Source organism: Xyrauchen texanus, chromosome 4 (assembly GCF_025860055.1).
Source record: "Xyrauchen texanus isolate HMW12.3.18 chromosome 4, RBS_HiC_50CHRs, whole genome shotgun sequence".
Taxonomy (NCBI): domain Eukaryota; kingdom Metazoa; phylum Chordata; class Actinopteri; order Cypriniformes; family Catostomidae; genus Xyrauchen; species Xyrauchen texanus.
In genome coordinates, this window is record NC_068279.1 from 46978032 (window position 1) to 47002155 (window position 24124).

At 36.6% G+C, this 24124-nt stretch overlaps 1 protein-coding gene across 1 annotated transcript; it reads right to left on the reverse strand.

Moving 5' to 3' along the window:
* Window positions 1-282: 282 nt before the first annotated feature.
* Window positions 283-21757, reverse strand: LOC127638032 (transcription initiation factor TFIID subunit 6-like). The gene is made up of 15 exons (XM_052119379.1): window positions 21583-21757; window positions 20343-20506; window positions 17591-17677; window positions 17298-17451; window positions 17106-17162; window positions 14081-14200; window positions 13875-13990; window positions 13306-13383; window positions 13004-13105; window positions 9456-9638; window positions 8730-8804; window positions 8367-8492; window positions 3643-3816; window positions 3333-3524; window positions 283-1086 (listed from the first exon to the last, which is right to left on the reverse strand). The coding sequence occupies exons 2-15, from the start codon at window positions 20496-20498 to the stop codon at window positions 796-798; spliced, it is 1911 nt and encodes a 636-aa protein (XP_051975339.1). The 5' UTR covers window positions 20499-20506; window positions 21583-21757; the 3' UTR covers window positions 283-795.
* Window positions 21758-24124: the final 2367 nt, after the last annotated feature.

Below are 24124 nucleotides of genomic sequence, written 5' to 3' on the forward strand. Positions count from 1 at the left end.
GCATAATGCATCTATTAATTTAAAACATAGACGGTGTGACATCTGTTTATTAATAATTCTATAAAAAAAATCTCAATATAGAGCAAGATTACGTTCTACCTTCTACCTTTAGATTCAGCATTAATGCATGCTTTAATCATTTAAACGTTTACCTATGACTATAATTGAATATTAAACACTGTATCAGATCTTACTAATAAAACAAACCCCACTGTGGTTTCTATGTCATAACTATGACAAACTTTCATAACCAAAAATGACAACCACATTTAAAAACCATCTTTATTATAGAAGATAAAAAATTGAGCATGAAATAGTAAATCAATTCAATTGTACGTTAAACCCAACAAATGCCTAGTTTTCTGTCAACAAGCACAAATATGTGCATAATTATACATGTGAATATTAGACAGTGATGGAGGCATTACACCTACAGTCTTTGTTTTTTACTTTATCCACACAATCCAGATAAATCCCTCCAGTCCCCTTTAGCACCTCCTTATATTAATTAATGAAAGATTGCTCAATCCTGTGCTTTCTTCACACACACATTAAACGCAATTTTTTTTATCACTAGACACAATCAACTTCCATCCTGTCTTTTTCTGCAAAGTTGCGATGTGTGTGTGGAAGCCACTGTTAGAACTTCTGTTCTTGCAGCCACATTGGCAACTATGTATGTGTGCATGTATGTAGAGTATGCAGATACATTTAGGTGTATACATGATTGAGTCTTAATTTATGAAAGTATTCATTGTATATACAGTGTCAATGCATGTGTAAATTGTGTGTGTGTCAGTGTGGGGATTGTGTGCTTGCGGCCTGGGATTCGGAGCGTTCCAGCTTCACAGTAGACTCCATACTGATGGGTGAGGTACAGGAGGGTAAAATGCCTGAGCTCTTGCTCTCCAGTGAGGAAGAGGATGGAGGCATAGACACCACAATGTATTTTTGCAAAGGACGTGAGCCGCCCACAGGTCCTGTGTTTCCAGACTCCAATTTGACTAGTGACTGTAATGAGGTGGGAGTGCTGGGGACTGTACTAGTGATGGGAGATCCAGACTGGGAGGAACTGAGAGTAATGACCTGGAGGGAGAAATTACATCCACAGTAGTGACAGATTACAGATTTGAGATAAAATACTCAAGTCCCTTTTTTATAATCGATTAACCTTCGATTATTTCTTTGATTAATTGAATAAAAAAGGCACATTTTCTCTATTTTAATCAAATGTATTTGAGCATGTGTGAAACCATCAAAAAACATATTGTCAAACAGCTGGGTTAAGTGCTGTGTTTAAAAGCATGACTCGTGTTAGCATTGCCCAAATCAATGAACTCATGGAGGGAAGCCTCGACACTGTGTCAAGTTAAAGGAAGATGAGCTGCTTGAGAAAACGGTGTGTGCTTCGTGTTCAAACTTTGTCCAACAAACACAGCAGAAAAACATTTTGGTGAAAAAACAAATGTACTCAGAGAAAAAAGTGAGAACTACGGAAGAGGATTAGGGCCAAGCAATATTAAAAAAAATAAAGCCATCTCGAGATTAAAGTCATAATAATGCGAGATTAAACTCGTTAAATTTCGAGAAAAAAGTCGAAATACAATCTTGAGAATAAACTCATTAAATATCAAGAATAAAGTCATTATAATGCGAGATTAAACTTAACGAGTTTTTTCTCGAAACACAACGACTTTATTCTCGATATTTAATGAGTTTATTCTCAAGATTGTATTTCGACTTTTTTCTCGAAATTTAACGAGTTTAATCTCGCATTATAATGACTATAATCTCGATATTTAATGAGTTTATTCTCAAGATTGTATTTCGACTTTTTTCTCAAAATTTAACGACTTTAATCTCGCATTATAATGACTTTAATCTCGCATTATAATGACTTTAATCTCGAGATGGTTTTATTTTTTTATTATTGCTTGGCCCTAATCCTCTTCCATAGAGAACAAATATACACAGAGAAAAAAGGTGAGAATTTTTTTTTACACAGTGAAAAAAGGTGAAAATAAAATTTACAGAGAAAAAAGGTGAAACAAATTACACAGAGAAAAAAGGAAAGAGTTAAAAACTGGAAAGAAATCATTGAATTTTCAATCATTGACATTGCAGAGAAAATAATTATATTTAGGCTCAGGAAGGCACTATGGGGGCTTTCACACTGGCAGTTTAATCCAAAACAGAGTACAGTTCGCATGAAAAGTTGGTAATGTGAAAGCTGTTTTGCGGACCACAGTACCAAACGCGAGACTACCTGTAGGAGGTGGTCTGAGTTCCACTGAAATGGAACTGCGGAGCGGGTCGCATGAGTGAAAAAGCAACCTGTACTTGGGTCAACACTTGTTCAGGAAGTAAAATGACTTGTGCATGCGTTTTTGCAAAAGCATGATGACATCATCAGTTGCACAAATCAGTGGAAGTCACAGAAAAGGTGAGGTGCCTTTTATATATGTGCATGAGTGAGCGTGCAACCAGCTGTGTCCTCAAATAAGATAGTTTGAGCACCATTCCCTGGACATGTACAACTGCTGAATTACGACATGTGAAGCACAGAGGCGCTTACAGAGGCTGAGAGTGTTTGCTGCCATGAATTGACGATTGGAATGAATGGATAGATGCACAAATGCACCATTTTAAGACTAATACAAATATACAGTATAGCTAAAACAACTCACTTCTTTTTCATGAGTGCGGTTCCGCGTTCGTCACTTCTCACAAGAGATTACACCATGCCTACGTCATACGCCGGAACTCGACTCACTTGTGAACATCCGGACGGCCGTTACCGGAAGCCAGTGAATATAGTATAAGTTATAAATATGGATATTTTTCTTACAAAAATGTATCGCTTCGCTTCAGATGGCCTGTAACCAGGTGTACAGCGCAAGTCTTAAATAATAAAAACACACTGAGGAGTCTTATTTTGAAATTATGAAATAATGAAAAAACTATCTGCAACTATCGCAGTAGGCCTAGATTTTTGCCAATAACGATTGTTCCACAAAGCAACTATCGGCACAGATTAATCCGTTAAACCAATATATCGGTCCACATCTAGTAAGCAACCATTTAGCACCTAATCTTGATTCACTGGTGTATAAAACAGCAATAAAGTAATTCAGGAATACAGTTATCAGTTTTGGATGTGTAGCTGAAATAAAGAATATGACATGCATTTGATCCACCTAAATAAATATTTTGATGTCAATTCTATCGCAATTACAATATGAAGGGAAATAATCATACATTTTTGTCATAATCATGCAGCCCTACTAAATACAGCAATACAACAATCAATGGATCACGTCAAACTCCTTTACCTGCTGTGTGGAGGCAGTGCCCGCACTTGTTGCCATGACAATATACTTGGTTGCTGGGGGTGATGGCTGGGTGGGCATTCCAGGGCGAGTGGACATGAGGGTGAGAGAACTGGGCACTTTAATTATGCTGGGTGTGCGGGAACCACTGGAGGCTGCCAAGCCACTTTGAGACATTGACAGAGTTGGGCGTGGCTGCAGAGAGAGAGACACAGAGTGATCATTGCATAACAAGAGATAAATTACAATCAGGGAAACTTTCAGCTTATGATTCCCATCAGCTCAACAGAAGATGTTTTACAGATGTACACACCTGTGTGATGGTGAGTGTTGTTCTGTTGACGGTTTGGGCCTGGAAGGCAGCCTGTGCTCTGGCCTTCACCACGTGTGAACAAAGCATGGGACCCAGATAACCATAATCTGTTTTATATTGATCAACCACATCTGGAAGTGGCCTAGTTTTTGCAACAACACTGGCACAGTGTTTCTAAACACAGAACGAGAGAAAGAGAGAGAGAGAGAGAGAGAGAGAGGGATAACAATGTGTTTCTGACAGTGTTGGATTTTGACATGATGTTGCTGACATTTCAGTCTAAATTCATATGGGACACATAGTTTGCCTCTATTAATGTAAATTCCTTAAATGGTTAGTTCACCCAAAAATGAAACCATAATTTACTCACCTCAAGCCATCCTAGGTGTATATGACTTCTTTCAGCCAAAATCAATCAAGTGTTATATTAAAAAATATCCTGGCTCTTCCAAGCTTTATAATGGGAATGAATGGTACCTTAGATTTTGAAGACCAAAAAACTGCATCCATCCATCCATCCATCCATCCATCCATCCAACTCCAGGGGGTTAATAAAAATAAATAAATTTTGTATGAAAAATATCCATTTTGTTTTGCTCTATCCTCTGCGCTTCCGCATTCGTCACTTATCACCAGAGCCATATGCCGGAACTCGACACTCTTGTGAATGCACGGATGGCCGTTACCAAAATCCAGTGATTATAGTTTATAAAGTTATGAATATGGATATTGTTCTCCCAAAAATGCATCGCTTCACTTTATTAACCCCCTGGAGCCGTATGTACGACTTTTTTGATGGATGGATGCACTCATTTGGGCTTCAAAATTGAAGGTGCCATTCACACCCATTATAAAGCTTGGAAGAGCCAGGATTTTTTTTTTATATAGCAGACTATGTTTGGCTGAAAGAAGAAAGTCAAATGAACCTAGGATAGCTTGAGGGCGAGTAAATTATGGGCTAATTTTTTTGGGGGGTGAACTAACCATTTAAGATGTGAGACCATTTGCACTAGCAGCTATACCATAGCAATGTTTGCCATGTTCATTTTATCAAATAGGAATGCACCGATATAAACCAGTTTTTTTCTGATACCGATAATAACAAAAAACTATAGGCCAATAATGATATTTTGCCGTTCACCTTATTTTGTCATCAGGTCACTGTTTTACTTAAGAATTCTGCTTAAAAATTTACAAAGTGATACAAAAGATTTTTTTGTTCTAACAATAAATACTTTCTATTGAAAATGTATTGGATCTGTTGAACAATGACAAGCCAAAATTTTAAAAAGAGACAAAAAAACAAAATAAAAGTATGATAACATGACTGATAAGAAAATTATTTTATTTTGTACTTCTACAACATTGCACTTCGGTTTTTGCAGTTCAAAACAGTAGAACAAAACAGAAAACATTTTACACGCATGTACTGTGTACTGTCTGACAGAACATTAAACATTCATACTATGTACAGTATCTGTAGGACAATTCCACAGAAATGTCCACCACATCATGGAAAAAGAAAAGGTGATTGAGTCATAAGTGTCCCAATGTTCAGAAGATGAACACCCCTGCCATTGCCCAAATCTGTGTTCACGATATACTGATTCACGACATAGGGAGCTGATTAAAACACAGGGATAGCATTTTAAGGTTCAATAATCACGCCAGGCCATATTCAGGGTTCTTACACCTGTTCCAAAGTCAAATTCAAGCACTTTTCAAGCATTTTCAATATGCATTTTCAAGCTTTTCAAGCACATTACTACTGTGGTAAATTATTTGTTTACATACATATACACGTTTAGTATTCAACGTTTAATAGCACATGTTAAAGCTTATGAACTTATACCATCAGAATCAAAACTCCTTATGCATCTAACCTTAAATACAAATTACGTTTTAAACTGCAAAAAAAACTAAAAAACTAAACTAAAACCGTGGATGACTGACATGGTTACACATTGAAGTATTTTACTTGCTATCACTAAGCTGTCACCTAGCAATGTGCCTGGCTGGCAAAAAAAGATACTTGTGTGACGCACGACGCATGAGTACGGTAGATGCATTTTTTTTAACCGCAAAAGATTGAGTTATTTCATTGCGTATTTTTCTGACCTTTATGACATAACTATTTTGGTGTTTCTGCACTAGAGGGCACACACAATTATTTTTGCCAGTGAGAAATTCATGAACTGGGTTTGAATGTTACTTTAGACTGTGATGAAATTGAAAGAACGGTAGGGTGACCATATTCAAAACAGTATTACTATGAATGCAAACTTTAATACAGTGAAAAAGACACTCTATTAGCATTACCACTTCAGATATATAAATAAAAATGTCCAACATTCTTTTGAACTAAAATAAAATATTTGATGCCATGAGTGTGTCTTCATTTACTATTATTTTGAATGGCCATGGAAAATGAAGCAATGTGATGATAATGTTACCTGGTAGTCAGTTAATTTACCGAATGAACTTCCCCTTTTGCTGACCCTTAATGCTTCACAGAGCTAATGTGTGCTTCTAAATCACTTGCATATTTATTAGCAACTGATACTTAAGTGCAGCTTTACATGTCATACATTCCGCTTCCCACGGATCTCAACCTGGACGAAAGCATGGGAATTTTTGTCGCAAATCTTCTGTAAATTTTCGTAAACTTTCGTTTGGGCATTGTTTCCAATCAGCTTTAAGCAAAGCTGTCAACAACTGTTTGATGCTGAACACAACAATGCTTTGCGCGTTCCCGGAGAGATTGACCGGCAGGAATTTGGCCAATAGTTGCTAAAAGACTGTTAAAATCGACTAATTGGTGTGCGAGGAGGCGGGACTTACAAAGAGGGTTTAAAGCAATGCAAAAATGCCTGCACACACAAAGTATTAGACCAGATGCACATCATAATGCAACTAAAGCCCAATCCCGGATATTTTCTCAAATTTAGAAATCCCGGCCGGATGCTTTTTAAGGTCCAAAAATGAGGACATGTCTGGGAAAAAGAGGACGTAAAAGAGGACGTCACCCTAAAGAATGGTAAATCTCAGAATGTTTTTTCACAAACCCCAGTTTGGGATATACAGAAAGCAAGCAACAAAGGTTCCCAATCACTGAAACGGAAGACTTCAGTCTAGTGCAAGCTCAATATGCACTCTCACATAAACTCCCATTATAATCACTGAATCTAACGGTCCAAACTGCTAAATTAATCTGTTTACATCGTATCTGCACTTTGTTGTTTATGATGATAGAATTCATGATGGTGCAGAATTCAGTCAGGGAGCGCACGCACTGAACAAACTTTTTTATATCCCTCCGCCTCCCAAAAATCGACTATCATTAGCATGCGAATTTGCTAGCTAGCTTAAATAAACTTAATTGGCCTAATCAAAAATTCCCTACATCTTACCTTTCACATGGCTTGAAAGCACAGACTCTCCCATGGTGAAAAGCTGCACATCCTTTTAGCAGACTTTACAAGAGGCTACTCGAGGATTTGGTCCTCGTTTTAACCATGAATTGTATTTTTCGTTCTCAAGCCAACACTCCTTGAAGTGGCAACGTCCCGGCATGTGTACATCAAAAAAAGACCAGCAGATCACACTATATCCTCATGCACAGACTCATGAGGCATTGATTTCATTTTATGCAAAAGGCAAAAGCAATTAGGCTTATTTTATCTAAAAAGTGAACTATTCGGTAAGATAGCGAATTATTATGAAAGCAATGCAATTACAATTTCAGCAGTTTCAAGCACTTCATCCAAAATCCAAGCACTTTTCATGCCTTGAAAACACTACATTAAAATTCAAGCATTTTCAAAGATTTCCAGCACCCGTACGAACCCTGCATATTGCGATTTCAATCTTAAAGGTGCCCCCAGTAATTTTTTTCCCCATTAAAAAAGATTAACTCCTAAAGAAATGAATTGTGATTTTGAAACATATCTAGTCAAATCAGTAACCGTATAAAAGCTGTTTTATTGTACTTGAGGCAGGGGCGCCCTCATGGGGGCTGCCATGTTAGAATCACATGACCAGCTGAATACTACTCGCTTAATCTCAGTAACAGTCTTGTTACTGGACACGTTCACTCTTGGATTAAATTAATCCTGGCTGATTGTAAACAGTGAATTTCTACAATGACATTTGTAACTGAAAGCTATTGATTTTGAATGATGCTACATCCACACCACTAGGTGTCACTGTAAGTCTAAGATGACACGAGCAGAAAGTTTAATTTAATCAAGCATGCAGCATTAATGGATATTATACTGATGTCTCAGAAGTTAAAATGTACTGGTTTAGAGCATTTTGAATGGTATCCCTCATCATGTAGCCTACAGGCAAGTGCCGCTTTCAAAACTGTTACACCCGTTTATGGCGGGGGGGTTTTTCGCATTAACGTGAGAACGAGAAAGAATAAAAGTTCAATATTACATGTTCTTGGGAGTGTCAACCCTTCTACATATTTTGGCTATTATTATTTCTGGATTGTGCATTTAAATTCAGAGTTTTTACAAAGTGAGTTGCTAATTAACTGTAAATAATAAACCACTGGTATGCCAATGGTTTTAATTTGGTTAATAATTGGCTGATTAATATCAGTAGCAGATACATCTGTGCATCCCTATTATCAAATGTTATGGCCTTGCATAACTAACAACAGACAGAGCTGGTACTAGGGCTCATCTGAATGACCCAAGCTGCAGTGAAGGGCTTACCAATAAAAGACTCTGAACATGATCTGCTCCGATCTTTTCGATGTTCGACATAACTGGCCCATCCATCACAGCTTTGATACGAGCACCCTCTACAGACAGCCGTGTGATGATTAGTGTCTTTATTACCTGCGTGAAAAGTAACAGATGGATTTACAGTTTACTCTCCATGTCTGATCAACAAACAAGAATGTTTAAAAACTGAGATACTTTATAAAAGACAGAAATATTAATTATAAACTAATGCTTAGATTAAAAAAAACACAATCTGCATAAGTTGCATAAGGTCAAAGCACTGCAAAAAGCAATGCAGTAGTTACAGTCAACACCCCTAATAAAGAAGAATTTGCCATTTGTTAGACCCACATCATGCCCAAGTTCAGCTAGTCCCGCAATGCATCCGTAACGAGTCGTCCACTGTGTCTTATCATCCAACAATGCCTGAGAGAGAGCAAGAGAGAGTGACTTAATATCAAGCACTTCCTGTATTTTGGTCTACCAGGTATATTTGTGTCACTTGGACCAAACAAAATCCAAAAACACTTCCACTTAAATGTCCCTTTAAAAGTTTCATTTAGGTCTATATTTTACTGTTTTATACTACTATAATGGATTTTTTTTATGGAATTGCATTGTTTCTCCACCGCACGTGATGTGTGCACCTTTTCTAAATCACCATTTTCAATCAGTCATGTTTGCAAAAGAGGGATCAAGAGACTCACATTGGTAGTGTAAATAGACTGTGTGAAATGAATTAGAAGAATTGAAAAATACGTTCTGTTGTTCATTAACTACATCCTTGATTATTTTCTGGCATATTTTTATGACAGTGACGCACTCTTAGAAAATAGAGCCCTACGTGTCAGTCCTTCTCCATTCTGTGGCTATTTTGAGTTTTTGCCATATCTGTACATAAGTTAATTTCCCAATGTAAACTGAAAAGAAAATAGACTGAAATGTTATGATGTATGCACTCTGTCTATAGGGGTTTATTATTGTACATACAAATGAAAGTACTTTACACTGTAATTTCCCAGATAACGGTTTGCATGCACACTCATTTCGGATGAGTGCGCTGTCATTCTCTACTACCTTTGTGAAGGTCTTGGTGATTCGTGACTGGATGTTATTGGTGGTGGTGCTGAAGGTCTTGCAGCTCTGGGCCATCAGGCGTGCAGCGAAGTCTCGCAGAGCCCAGTGATTGTCCATATCAGGCCTCAAACACAGCTGCTTACTGACAATACACGTCACCACTGCCGGGATCAACTCGTGCAGCTACCATAACCAGACAGTGGAAAAAGAAAGAGTGTTGCTTTTAAAGGGGTCAACTCATGAGAAATACATTTTTGCTTGATCTTTAAAGATAAGAATAGTTTAGTGTATTATTACAACACACTGCATACACAGCTTGAAAAGATTAGCCTTTCATTCAAGAGGGTGTTTATATTAATCGTAAGGGCATATATACACTGGCAGCCAAATGTTTGGAATAATGTGCAGATTTTGCTCTTATGCCAAATTATCAAATATTGACCTTAAGACATGCCAGTCTATTACTATGGAGGACAAAACATGCAAAAATAATAAATAAATACATAAATAAATAACTGTAATAATAAGAAAATAAATTAAGGAATAAATGTCTTGATAAAACAAATATAATTAGTTTTTAATGAAAGTTATTCCTGAATTTATTTTTGTATGACTTTTTTCCTTTATTTATTATTTTCTCTTTTTATTTATTATTTTCTCTTTTTATTTGTATTCTTTAAAACATTTTTTATTTTTTCATTTGTTTTTGGTTTTTGTATTATTTATTTATGCATTCATTTATTTTTATATATATTTATTCCCACATGTATTTATTTATATATTTAAATATTCCCACATTTATTTATTTTTGTATTTATTCTTACATTTCTGTCTCTTGTACGATAATGATGTGGGCGGATCCTGCTTACCATTGGCTTATTGTAGACTGAAGCGTATGCTCGATTACTCTTGACTTGTTTTGATGTGACGTTAGGTCATAGCCAGGGATGTAGTGGAGGCTAAACGCACGTAAACGCCGTTTACGCACCTCCCAAAATTCGGAAATAGCGTTTACCCACCTCCAAAGTGGGTTTATCCACCTCTAAATTGCGTTTATCCACCTCTAAATAGATAGTTCCTAAGCCATTTTAAATTAAGCTTATGTCGTTTTAGTTTCATATTGTTCATTATTAGTTTCATAGGTTGTTAAACCTAAGACGAAGTCTTTCATAATGCGCTGCTGCCAGTGTTTCCCATGCACGTGCATCGATATTTACTAATACCAGCTATATACAGCGTGCTGACCTCAAAAATCCAGCTGTATTCTAACAATAACTTAGCTCTCCTTATTAGCTAGGCTCCTTGCATGCTGGCTAATAAGTAATAACTGACAGTGCTGTGTTGGACAGATTTATGCAGCGGTGTTCCATGACGGGAGAGAGCGCGAGAGGTACGGGTGAGAGAGAGAGAGAGAGAGAGAGAGAGAGAGAGAGAGAGAGAGAGAGAGAGAGACTAGTGCTGCGCGAATGCGCTACGGCTCTCTGCAATCAAATACGATTTTAATAGGCTTAGTAAAAAATAAAAAATAAATCGAAAATCAATTTGTGGTTATTTTGTGTTCAAAATGGAACTTATATTGTCTTTCTTCTGTTAATTACAGAAACTGAGTTTTATTAAAATTAAAATATGTGACACCAGATTCATTCTTCTGTCGTTAATCTGCACTATTTTACTATCTAAACTATTTTGATAATCAATTAGTCGGGTTGAGTCATTTTTTAAGACAAAAGTAAAACATTCTTTGATTCCAGCTTGTTAAATGTGAATATGTTCTAGTGTCTTCTCTCCTCTGTGACAGTAAACTGAATATCTTTGAGTTGTGGACAAAACGAGACATTTGAGGACGTCATCCTCCTGGGCTTTTGGGAAACACTGATCCACATTGTTCTGACATATTATAGACCAAACAACTAACTGATTAATCGAGAAAATATTCAACAGATTAATCGACTATGAAAATTCCCAAATCCCTAATCATTATGTACAAGTGCATTGCATTGGAAGCCCTGGATCCTCTCAATCTCTCTTAAATATTTTTGTTCTCTCTGTTTTGTCATTTAGTAAACTTTATAGATTTCAACCATATTATTCCTTCTTGGGTCTCTTTAACAAGAACTTAGATTAATGTATGAATTGAATAGTGATTGTGTGACCTATGAGGGAACAACCAGTGATACCCTTGGTAGTACCATGAAATGATAGCCTATAGCGATGTCATCAGCATACACATACACCGGTAGGCAGTCGCCCACCTTACCGGGTGACCACGTCGTGGTCCACCAGAATTTATAGTTTACCCACCTCTTTTTTTACCACTACACCTCTGGTCATAGCCATATCGCGTGTAAACTATAGCTATTTGTGGGGCTAAAAACATAAGAGCTTAAGTCAATCCAAGATGTTGGTTATATTACAATCACAAAATAAATGGGGAGCTGTTTCTTCAACAAAACCACAAAATGAGCAAGTTTCATAAATGATAAGATTTAACCTTGTTCTTTTCTTTTATTTTCTGTGTATATAACTTCATATTTTGATGTATGCAAATCCATAATATTGTTTGCTGTTGTTATGGTTGTTCATTGTAAAAGATACAACCATGCTTCATTTCCCTGATCGTTTATGTATGTATACATCTGCAATAAAAAAATAAATAATAATCTATAGCTGACTCTTCACATATATCTAGAGAGTTGCGCGACATGCGAATGAAGTCAATAACCATGCATCAAATAACTATGTTTCATATAGAGTAGTGGTGCTTATTGATGTTTTAGGAGAGCTGTATGCCGGTATGAATGTCGTAGCACATCCTGGATTGTTAAATCTGCTCTAGTCAGAGGGTGCTAAGGTGGGACGTCCATCTGCTTCCGATAAGTACTATTGAGCTCTAATCCAATGATGCACTGGAGCTCCGCAAGGACCGCCTCCCTCATTTCCATGTTGCACACAGTAAAGTAAAAATAAATACATGTATAAATAAATAAATATATATGGGAATATATAAATATGCAAATAAATATATGTGGAAATAAATAAATATAAAAAATAAATTAACACATAAATAAAAAAATATGCAAAATAAATGAATAAATAATTAAAAGGTAAAAAGAATAAAAATAAAGTTAAAAATAAATATAGAAAAAAAACGAATTATATTTGTTTTATCGAGACATTTATTCCTTTATTTATTTTTCTATTACTACATTTATTCATTTATTATTTATGCAGGTTTGGGCCTCCATATATATTACATACTGTGGCAACTTAATACAAACACAAAGACAATGTGAAGCTTCACTTAACAAGCCAAATATCTTTCAGGTGTGTTTGATATAATGGCAAGGGATTTTCTTGTACCAAATTAGCAATTTAGCATGTTTACTCAAGGATAAGGTGTTGGATTGATGGCTGCTGGATATGGAGACTGTCTAGATTTGATCAAAAATGACTTTTTTCAAATAGTGATGGTGCTGTTTTTAACATCAGTGATGTCCTGACTATACTTTGTGATGTGTGTGTAAATATGTATTTTGTGAATTACTTACATATTTCTCTAAATACAGAGTAGTATTATCCATTAAAGCCTTCACCATCCTCATCAAGTATATCAACAGAGCCAGATTATTCTGAACAACATTTACACGCACCTGAGGGAGAGAGATTGAACACTTACTCTTGTGATGCAAATATGACACCAGTTATACAATTCGGCTTTTAAGTTGAAATAAAAGTCCTTCAATAAATGACTGGACCACAAATATTAAGATTATATTAAAAAGTGTGCTATTTGTGTGCACATATATTTGTGTGTATTTATATGATACAATTCACTGAGGAATGTACTCACGCCCTCAGAGATGAAGGTACTGAACCTTGGGAGCATCTGGTACAGTCCTGGGTCTGTGGCTATGCTCTGCAGTGCCTCCTGGTGGCAAAATTACACCCATATTTTTGTTTACACATACACATGGCAGTGAGAGCAAGGAATGGATTAGCCTAAAAGCACAGTTATCAAGGGCGTAGATTCCAGGGGGTGGGAGGCAAACCCCCCAAATAATCAAAACAAGGCTTCACACTGCATCCCCCCCTTTCCCCCTCGACAGATATACACATTCACAATCAGGGTCCAAAACTGACAATCGTCAGCTATCAAATTTGTGTAAAAAATTGCCTCTGGCAAGTAAATAACACGGGCCAGCTAGTCTCATATTTTAAGCATTGCCAGCTTGACATCACAACACAACAACGATAATCTGACCCTCACTTTTGTTTTATCTCCTGATTTTACATATCTACCATCAGAAGTTGAGCTGAGTAACTCCAGAAGTTCATGTGGTGACACATTCCTACCCTTAAGCCACTGAAACGAAAATACGAGGAAGAAAATTACAATAGGATTCACACACACAGACATACCGTTCTTTTGGCTTCACAGGAGCCCACGCAGGCTTCGGTGATCTCTTTATAGTACAGCTGCTGCTCAACGGAGAGCTCATGTGTGCTGCGCGGTTTCATCCGGAGCTTCTCTTTTCCTGAAACCCCATGAGAGAGAAATGTGAGTGAAGTTACAAAATCAACAGCACAAAATGTACTAGAAAGCCAGAGGAAACTTATTTACTGACCTTTGACTTCTGCAGAGGTTGCACCCTTACCCTTGGCCTGGATAGAGTCTTCCTCTTCCTGTCCAGGTTTGACAGCTTTGAGAGGCTCTGTGGATTCTGCCTTCTGTTGCTCTTTAGGGGCTGAATAAGAATAAAAATGTAAAGGAGGGAGAAAAGGGCAAAAAGTAATTGTTAGCTATTAAGTTAAGGATATCTTTTATAACTTTCGCCATGCTAGGAAATGTATACTAGCGTACTACTTCCTGCATACTGCACAGTATATACTACAAAATACCTAATTCATTCATAATAAATGTTTTATTCAATGTTATGTTAAAATGTCTCAAGTATCAAGAATGAGATATTAAAAGTTATGGCTGATTTTATTTTCTGGTTCATTAATCCAATGTTAATCTCATCAACAAAATTACTGATGAAAATTTTGTTGAATTTTTGTCATTCAGCTGACTTTATTCATCTACAGAACAGGGTGAAGCTAATTTAAGTTTGTGTAAAGAAAATTCATACATAGGCCTAAACATATATAATTTTTAACTTGGTAATTTATTTTTTTTATTTAATGCTTTATTCGTTTGGTAATTTATTTAATTTAATACAGAGAATTTTGCTGTAATTTTTCAAAAGCTAAACAATAATTTCATAGAATTGGGTTCCAAAAAAGCACACTGATGTTTTTCTCATAGTATTGTGTATTTATTTTTGATTTAAACATCTTTGTGCACAGAAATTATATGTTTTTTTTGGTATTGTGGGCTAATTCCATGAATTACAATGAATGCAGTCTATTATTTTGAATGGTGTGGAAAAGAAACTTTAGTAAATTAATGGATGACTACCGCAATACAAACAATCACAAATCATGGCCGTTCATTTGTTCTCCGTGCACTAGTCTGACAGGTGCATGAGAGAAGTTTGTGTTGGCACTCCTGGAAGTGTCGTGACGCAGATGTTTTTGCATCATCGAGTCTGTGCAGATATGCCATCATAGTAATCTAGTAATGCGAGTAATGCTTCACGTACAATAGGCTTTCAAGGATGTAAACCTTGTCATCATGTCATCACCTTGTCATCATGTTTATCACAGGCTAACAATTGTGGTAAATTCTGTCACGTGACACTATATTTTTGCGTTAATGCCAATTTTATCAACAAATAGTTTTCCAAACCAGTTTTTAGTGACAATTTAAGTATCATAGAGTTTATGCGCTAGAGTTAAACAGAAAAATATTATGTCGACACACGGAATTTTACTGATAATTTGCGTTTCCATCAGCTATAAACTAAATCAGTCTCTAAACTACACCTTTTGTCGCCAACAACAAAAAAAAAAAGAAACTGAGAAAGGAAACGTAGTTAATGATTATTTTTGCAATTCTATTTGGTGGCGCAGAAACTACATACAGATTGCAGCTTGACTTTATGCACAAAATCGTAATATCACAAAAACTATTTGCGAATAAAGCAGCGTTCCCATCCCAAGTAGGGCTGGGTATTGATACATATTTCCCTATATGATTCGATTCAATTTGATATTAATTAATATAAGTATATTTCAGTTATAATGTCCCTTTTGCTTGCATATGAAATAAATTCCAGCTAATGCTGTTAATTAAACAGGGGGCCTTTTACCAAGGTACATTACAATAAATGCTTACTAATTATATTTTATTGGTTTTTACCATTTTGGTCACATTTTGGCTTTTTAAAAACGACCAAATCCATGTATTCAATCAATGAAAAAGATATTATATTTCATATATAATTTTTTAAGTTTAATTGCATAATATGTACTTTTTATAAGTATTTACATAGATTTGTTGAACACGTGCTAAAACCGGTACTGTCTCTTTAACAAAACCGGCATTTCTGTAAAGAGCATCTGTAAATGAGTGCATGTTAACGAGAGAGACTCAAATGTCTTTACCTCATCTATGCGATGCATGATTACATTTAAATGTTTATTTTTAACTGACTGGAAAGAACAGGAAGGTTATTAAAAGAGACATTACTCAATGACAAATGGGTCGCGTGGATCTCGTCTTTAGACACAAGTTACACCGAACAACTTTGACTCTCAATACGCAGTGAAAGGATCTAATTTCTCTACTATACTACACAATTACTGGTGAGTGAAATATAAACATTTACCATCCAGCTACCAAATATATTCATTTTAGTCTCATAGCAGAATTTGGTTGCAAATGTGAGTGATTTCCTCTCATTGTAGTAGAGAGTTGTGCATTGAGTGAAAGATCGATCTTGGGATTTGTGATGTATCTGAAAGTTTTTACCTATTTTTACCCACCCCAAATCCCAAGTATTTAAGACCGTCACTTCTTAGATAAAGTCATTTTAAGCCACTGTGGCTCTTTTATTACATTTGTAACAGTTTACAATGTTCCATTTGTTAATATTAGTTAATGCATTAGGTATCATGAACAAACAATGAACAATATATTTTTACAGTATTTATTAAATTATTGTTAATGCTAGTTAATAAAAACACAATTGTTCACGGTTAGTTCATAATAATCAACTAAAGTTAACAAATACAACTTTTGGTTTTAAAAATGCATTAGTATATGATGAAATTAACATTAAGATTATTAAATGCTGTAAAAGTATTGTTCATTGTTAGTTCGTGTGAACTAATGTAAAAATTATTGTCAAGCGTTACCATTAAATGTAATAAATTATTTATTTACTAATACATGACCTTGTCATTGAATTTTGAACTTGAGCCATAACAATATGCTTTACAAAGCGCAAAATCCTAAACACTGAAAATGTACAAGGTCTTATATAAATTCATACTATGAGAGGCATAATTCATACAGGTTTAACTTACTACTTTTTTTATTTAAAACATTTTTGAATATGGATTAGTGTTTGATTGATACCATTTGACACGTTTCTTTTTACTAAAATGCTATGAAATGGATTCAAATGTATGAATTTGAAACGAGGAAACATTGACTAAATAAAAAAGTGAAATATACATATGAACAAATGGACACTCTCTTACCTGGGGGTGGGTTCTCAGGGATTGCAGGCTGGACACCATCAATACTTAACCAGTGAGCTGAAAGACAGAAAGAAATGACCAGCTAGTTTATTTAATTAAATTGCTTGTGACATTCACATGTTCAAAGGTCAGTCACTAAAACCTGCTTTGAAAAATTGAGATATTTGATTTCATATGATACTGACTAGTCACCTTTGAGCGATACATCAAGAGGGACTCGTGGGAGGGGTGTGTTGATGATGTCACCGAGATCCACTTCTTTTTCTTCATAGAAGTGCAACTCTCTCCCGCCTCCACTTGCGAAGCGAAACGGGATAAACTCTTGAGACTGGAAGCCATACAGCGGCTAAAGGAGACACATACACATAATTCAAGAAAAACACTGTTTGCGACAAGAAGCTCGTGAAGCTGTACTGAATGTTGTGTGTGTGTGTGTGCGAAGTTAGAGGCTGAAGTACATGAAACACACATTTCAGTTTTCTCACCTCTACGTTTTTTAATTTAAGAGCGTTGTCGATGTCACTAGTAGTAAGTTTGCGCCTCTTTCCATGGTGCATAAACTTCAGTGCATCCTATGAGAGATATGACAGCAACACACAAACAAAACCATCAGCATTTTTCAGTGCAATTTCCCTCTTGGAAAAGAATGAAACATTGCATAACTGAGAGGTGCAATGAAAGATACATTCTTTTGTTAGTGTAAGGGTCTGTTCACACTGAATGCAACAACATGCAAACAGGGACAGCTTTGTTGCCTTTTTTTTTTTTACAGGGGGGGTTTTTCAGCATCACGTTACTGGGATTTTCACGCACAACCATTTCTAGGGTTTACACAGAATGGTGTGAAAAGGGAAAAACATCCAGTATGCGGCAGTCCTGTGGGTGAAAATGCCTTGTTGATGCTAGAGGTCAGAGGAAAATGGGCCGACTGATTCAAGCTGATAGAAGAGCAACTTTGCCTGAAATAACCAATCGTTACAACCGAGGTATGCAGCAAAGCATTTGTGAAGCCACAACACGCACAACCTTGAGGCGGATGGGCTACAACAGCAGAAGACCCCACCGGGTACCACTCATCTCCACTACAAATAGGAAAAAGAGGCTACAATTTGCAAGAGCTCACCAAAATTGGACAGTTGAAGACTGGAAAAATGTTGCCTGGTCTGATGAGTCTCGATTTCTGTTGAGACATTCAGATGGTAGAGTCAGAATTTGGCGTAAACAGAATGAGAACATGGATCCATCATGCCTTGTTACCACTGTGCAGGCTGCTGGTGGTGGTGTAATGGTGTGGGGGATGTTTTCTTGGCACACTTTAGGCCCCTTAGTGCCAATTGGGCATCGTTTAAATGCCACAGCCTACCTGAGCATTGTTTCTGACCATGTCCATCCCTTTATGGCCACCATGTACCCATCCTCTGATGGCTACTTCCAGCAGGATAATGCACCATGTCACAAAGCTCGAATCATTTCAAATTGGTTTCTTGAACATGACAATTAGTTCACTGTACTGAAATGGCCCCCACAGTCACCAGATCTCAACCCAATAGAGCATCTTTGGGATGTGGTGCAACGGGAGCTTCGTGCCCTGGATGTGCATCCCACAAATCTCCATCAACTGCAAGATGCTATCCTATCAATATGGGCCAACATTTCTAAAGAATGCTTTCAGCACCTTGTTGAATCAATGCCACGTAGAATTAAGGCAGTTCTGAAGGCGAAAGGGGTCAAACACAGTATTAGTATGGTGTTCCTAATAATCCTTTAGGTGAGTGTGTTTATATATATTCACCAGATGAAGGGTTTTGTGTGTAAATATATATGTATATACACTACCGTTCAAAAGTTTAGGGTCACTTACTCAATCTTTATATTTTTCACATTTTAGAATAATAGTAAAGTCATCACAACAATGGAACAATAGAAATAGAAATATGGGAATTATGTTGTGACTAAAAAAATCCAAAATAATTCAAAACTGTGTTATATTTTGGCATCTTCAAAGTAGTCACCCTTTGCCTAGAATTTGAAGTCATGTACTCTTGACATTTCCTCAAGCAACTTCTTGAGGTATCACCCTGGGATGGTTTTTAAACAGTATTGAAGGGTTTCCCATCTATTTTGGGCACTTATTTTTTTTTAAATAAAATGTTAGTTTTGTAATTAAATAAATTTATATGGTGGAACAATTATATTTTTGTCTACAAACCTAATTTCTAACATTTAAGCATACGCCTTCAGATCAAGAGATTTTTAAATCATGAGAAACATTTCGGGCAAGTATTGATTGGTAGTGCATATATATTTCACCAGATGAGGTTTAATAAGGAATAAGAATTATTATTATTCAAACGATATGAAGTGGAGACACGATGCATGCTGATGAGGGGATGTTTCCATATGGTCAAATTTTTTTTGTTGCAAGCCTTCGCTTCAATTTAAAACACTTGACTATCTAATCAAAATAACTGAAAATACATTGAAGTGAGGATAAAAATATGGATGAATGCTGTCAATGATTTCAGCAAATCCCCATGTAATTGTTTTTATTTGACCTCTGTCACTGTTGTAAAAACTGTGGCATCCCCTAGTGTTGGCAAAAGAGTAGCACGAAGGGAAAAAAAAAACATTTTTATATATATTACACATACTGTATATCGGCAACTCTCTGCAATGATTTTTGCAGATAACTAATAGTTACAAAAAGAAATTATCTGCACCAATAACCAGTAAAACGAAATATCAGTTTACCTCCACTTGTGTCTAATCTGCTTATTAACATGTTTTTTTCTATCAAACTCCACTTTCACATTCTACTTCTTTATTTTGGGGGATTTGCATTCTTCATGCATATCACCACCTACTAAAAAGTATTTACATATTGATCTTTTTCTCACTCATATCACGTCAGAAAACATGGATTAAACCACTGAAGTCGTATGGATTACTTTTATGCTGCCTTTATGTGCTTTTGGGCCTTCTGAGTTCTGGTCACCATTCACTTGCATTCTATAGACCAACAGAGCTGAAATATTCTTCTAAAACACTTCATTTGTGTTCAGTAGAAGAAAGAAAGTCATACACATCTGGGATGTTATGAGGGTGATGATGAGAGAATTTGCATTTTTGGGTGAACTGTGTCAGGAATACAAACCTAAGAAGTGATGGATGTATTGTCATTTGTGTTATGTAAAAGTTGACTGGTTTGGTATGTTGTGTTGTTTTGGTGGTTCATACCTGTGCAATCTCTTTGATCCTGTAGCTGACCTCTTCACTGAGGGCCAGACAGCTGTCCTCCTGCAGAGATCCCACACCCACTGACTCTGCCATGGCCTTCGTGGATTCAGTGGGCAGGATGACTGAACACAGCTTCTGTCTGCGCTCCTCTGCCATGTCTCACACTGCAACAACAGAGACGTCGACTCATGCTTATAAATCAGACACCTTTATATTGCATATAAGTGCCATATAAAACAATCATGTAATGCAAGATATTTCTATCTTAACACTGCGTTACTCACAAGGCAGTAATTAAAATTGATTGCACCATCTTCTGCTGAATAGTTTTTATGTACCATTTAATGTAAATTTTACATTTTTGTGCCAATGGATGAGTTGTACAAATGTTCACAAAGGTTATGTTTGCAAAAACTGGAATCAAAATAAGTTAAGTCAGTTCCCCAGTACATAAATCTTAAAGGATTGTGGACAGTAATCCTTTGCAAATCCTATCGTAAGCTGAAAGACACCTATCCAAAAGGACCCTAACCTATCCTAAAAGGACCCTCTCAAAACCTATACTAAAAGGACCCTCTCCAAACCTATCCTAAAGGGGGGAGGGGGGGATATGCAACTAGATATCCTACAATATCCAAGCGATATAAGATTTATTCTTGATTATTAATCCTTACAATCTTAATGGATATTGAGCAACCTATATCAGAACACTCGCTGCTTTTAATCTGGACAAGTTGACAGATCGCAGGGGGTGCTATAGGAGTTGTAAAATCATTTTGATGTCCTACAGGACATGTATGTGCTCTAATCATCGAGTTTTTGTTTTGTGTCAAGCAGCAGTACGATAAAAAACATCTCCTGTACACAGATTCATTCAGCATTTTTGTTCTCTGCTCGTCTGTAATGCATCAAGCAGCTTACTTCCTCTCCAGTGTCTAAAACACGATGACTTTAAAAAGGTCAGTCACACTTAATAATGCTGCAGAAAAAATTCCTACAAATCTGCGTTTACTGATCTCAATCGAGCTAGTGGGTTTCCAGGCACATATGTAAGCACATAAAACAGTAAAATAAGTATTCGCTAAATTTTACGCTGTCAAAAAGTCGTAAACACATATGCTTATGTCTTAAAAATGCATTAAACTGATTAATAAAATACGACGGTACTCTTTCCATATGTATTTTCCAGAAGAAAAAAAGAAAAAAATTATAGCAGAACTGAACTACAGGTCGCTCTTACCTTTAAAAAAAAGAGGATGCCGCTTTCTAGATCGATAAAGCCAATTAAAATGAAAAATAGGTTATTTATGATAGCTGGCTTTATCTCTGTGCATCTATTTGATTCTTGCCCGACTGTGTTTGTTTTATTTATTATTCTTAATATGTGCTGTCCAGCTCTGAACCATTTTTCCGAAAATCCGCCATTTTGAATTTTCTGTAAGGTCCTGACAGTGTCAACGAAAGCCTCGAAAACGTCAATGACAAATACACTTTTAGAAAACTACAATTTATACTTCGTGCCTTTACAAATAGTAAATAGGAAATAAAAAAAAACGTAACACCGATATAACAGCAAACTACGACATCGTTAGTTTTGATTCTTATGCATCTTTCATGACTGCATCGATTTCTTCGTTCATCCACTATCACGCTAGTTCCCGCTATCAACAATCATGGGCTGGCTTTACTACTACTCATGCCTTCGATGAGCGTAATTAAGTCTCCCATTTCGATTTTACACAGTATGGGTATTAAAATATCTCAGGACCATTATTCATATGTGTGCTGATGTAATAGTTACCTTTACACTTTTATACTGATATATACCAGAGACCTTTTATAGTGTGGTACATATCCATCATTGTATCATAAGAGAGCGTAACGGTCAACTAGCGTGTTACGAGCACTGATCTATATATATATATATATATATATATATATATATATAGATATATATATATATATAGAGAGAGAGAGAGAGAGAGAGAAGAGAGATTCCGTTCAGCAGCAGCAAGAAAATGAGCTCCTGAATTTTTTCTTTTTAAATGTTGTTTTAAGACAAGACAGACAATCAGTTTTGATAAAACTCTATAAAATAAGACCTTCTGCAACATATTAACTACAAAAGGACATTGAATTGATCAAGAAAAATCAGCAGAAGACAACTAGCTGACAACCAATAGACAGAAGGCTGACAGAAGGCTTAAAGGTCCCACAACTGCCACGAGAGAGAGGAAAAGAGGAACTCCATGTGAGTACACAAAATATCTACAATCAACCACCTTTGTTTTGGAGAAAGATTTGCCCAAAAACTGTGATTTAATTAAGCTACAATATAAGGGCTAACTCCAGTAGATATAAACATTCATAAAGCAACAACAACAACAAACTGCCAGCAACTGTCAGAATATTTGAAAAATGACAGAATCAATCCCTGTAACATACCCATCCAAAGCTACCAATGAGATCCTAAAGAAAAAACATAAAGAAAAGCTCCTCAAGGACAATCCAGAAACTGTTGTGGAATATCGCGATGAATCTCTAGTTCCAGATGCCAAAATTGTAGTTTATTGAACACCAACAAACATGAGACCGGCCAGCTGTCCGTTCTGACTGTCTTAGTCCAAAACCTCCTCTTCTATACAGTTTGTTATCTGGCATTACCTCATTTCTGTGCCCCTTTGTTATTTTTGTAACCAATGGATACTATTTGCCACCATTATCTCACAGAGCCTTTTGATATCTTTTTACTGGTAGAAACTTGGCTTTAGTCTATCTTCAAGGTCCTTAGTCTCATTATTTTGTTACAGCTGGGTGCTCTTTGTGGCCTCTGCAGCAAAAACAATTTTAGTAACCTCATATGCTCTCTCCTAGGTCACACAAAGGCCAGGAAACTCATATAAGTATTTTGATATATAAGAAACATACTAGAATATTGAAAAATATACTATAAAACCCTGTACTCAGACCTATACAGGAATGGAGAGGTCAGTAACATCATATTCTATACAGAAGACCCAGAAGCCTGGCACTCAGCAATCAGACATCATTACCCCACAGTAATTAGAAAGGGCATCAGTAATGGATGGAAACTACAGATTAAAGAAGGGAGGATTCAGATTCGATGTCACAATAACAGCTGAACCTATATAAAAATGGGACTGTAATGATCCAGGGAAGCTGAAACAATTTGAAAAGGATTTCCTGCAAATTAAAGAAAAAGCTCAGCTGAACAAGATCAGCCCTAATGCACAGAAGCGTGCAGAAGACCCCTCGACCTCCAGCCATCAGTCCACAGCTGAGCAGTCCAGGGACGGCAGTGAGGAGATCTCCCTTCTACACAGCATCATCAGCGACATGAAGGAGAAGTTCAGGGAGATGGAGCTGGAGCTGGTGCAGCTGAGAGAGGAGATGCATAGAGTAGGGAAGGAGACTCATCCAACAGAGAATGAAGCTGACTACAGGAAAGAAATAGAAATGCTTAAAAAAGAAACTCAAGAAATGAAAAAACAGGGAGAGGAGTACAGCAATCAGCTGTCTGTAGTGAGGGAGGAGATGAGAAAGCTGAGAGAGGACAGAGAGTCCCACATACAGCTGTCAGCTGTGGAGAAGCAGCCGACACAGAGAGGAGAACAGCAGAGCTCAGAGGAGCCTCCTCCTCCAGCGACCACAGAGACCCGGCCCAGCAGCCCTCCTCCAGCAGACTCCTACAGTCCATCACAGCCTCACATTATACTCCTCATGGACTCCAATGGCAAGTTTATCGATGAAAAGAGACTGTT

Excerpts from the sequence above, each read along its gene's own strand:
- LOC127638032 (XM_052119379.1), bottom strand. The coding sequence starts at position 20,498 with ATGGCAGAGGAGCGCAGACAGAAGCTGTGTTCAGTCATCCTGCCCACT. Across the intron at positions 8,493-8,729 it reads TAGCTGAACTTGGGCATGAT|GTAATAAAGACACTAATCAT; the intron begins GTGGGTCTAACA and ends CTTTTCACGCAG. Across the intron at positions 3,817-8,366 it reads ATGTTCAGAGTCTTTTATTG|AAACACTGTGCCAGTGTTGT; the intron begins GTAAGCCCTTCA and ends TTCTGTGTTTAG.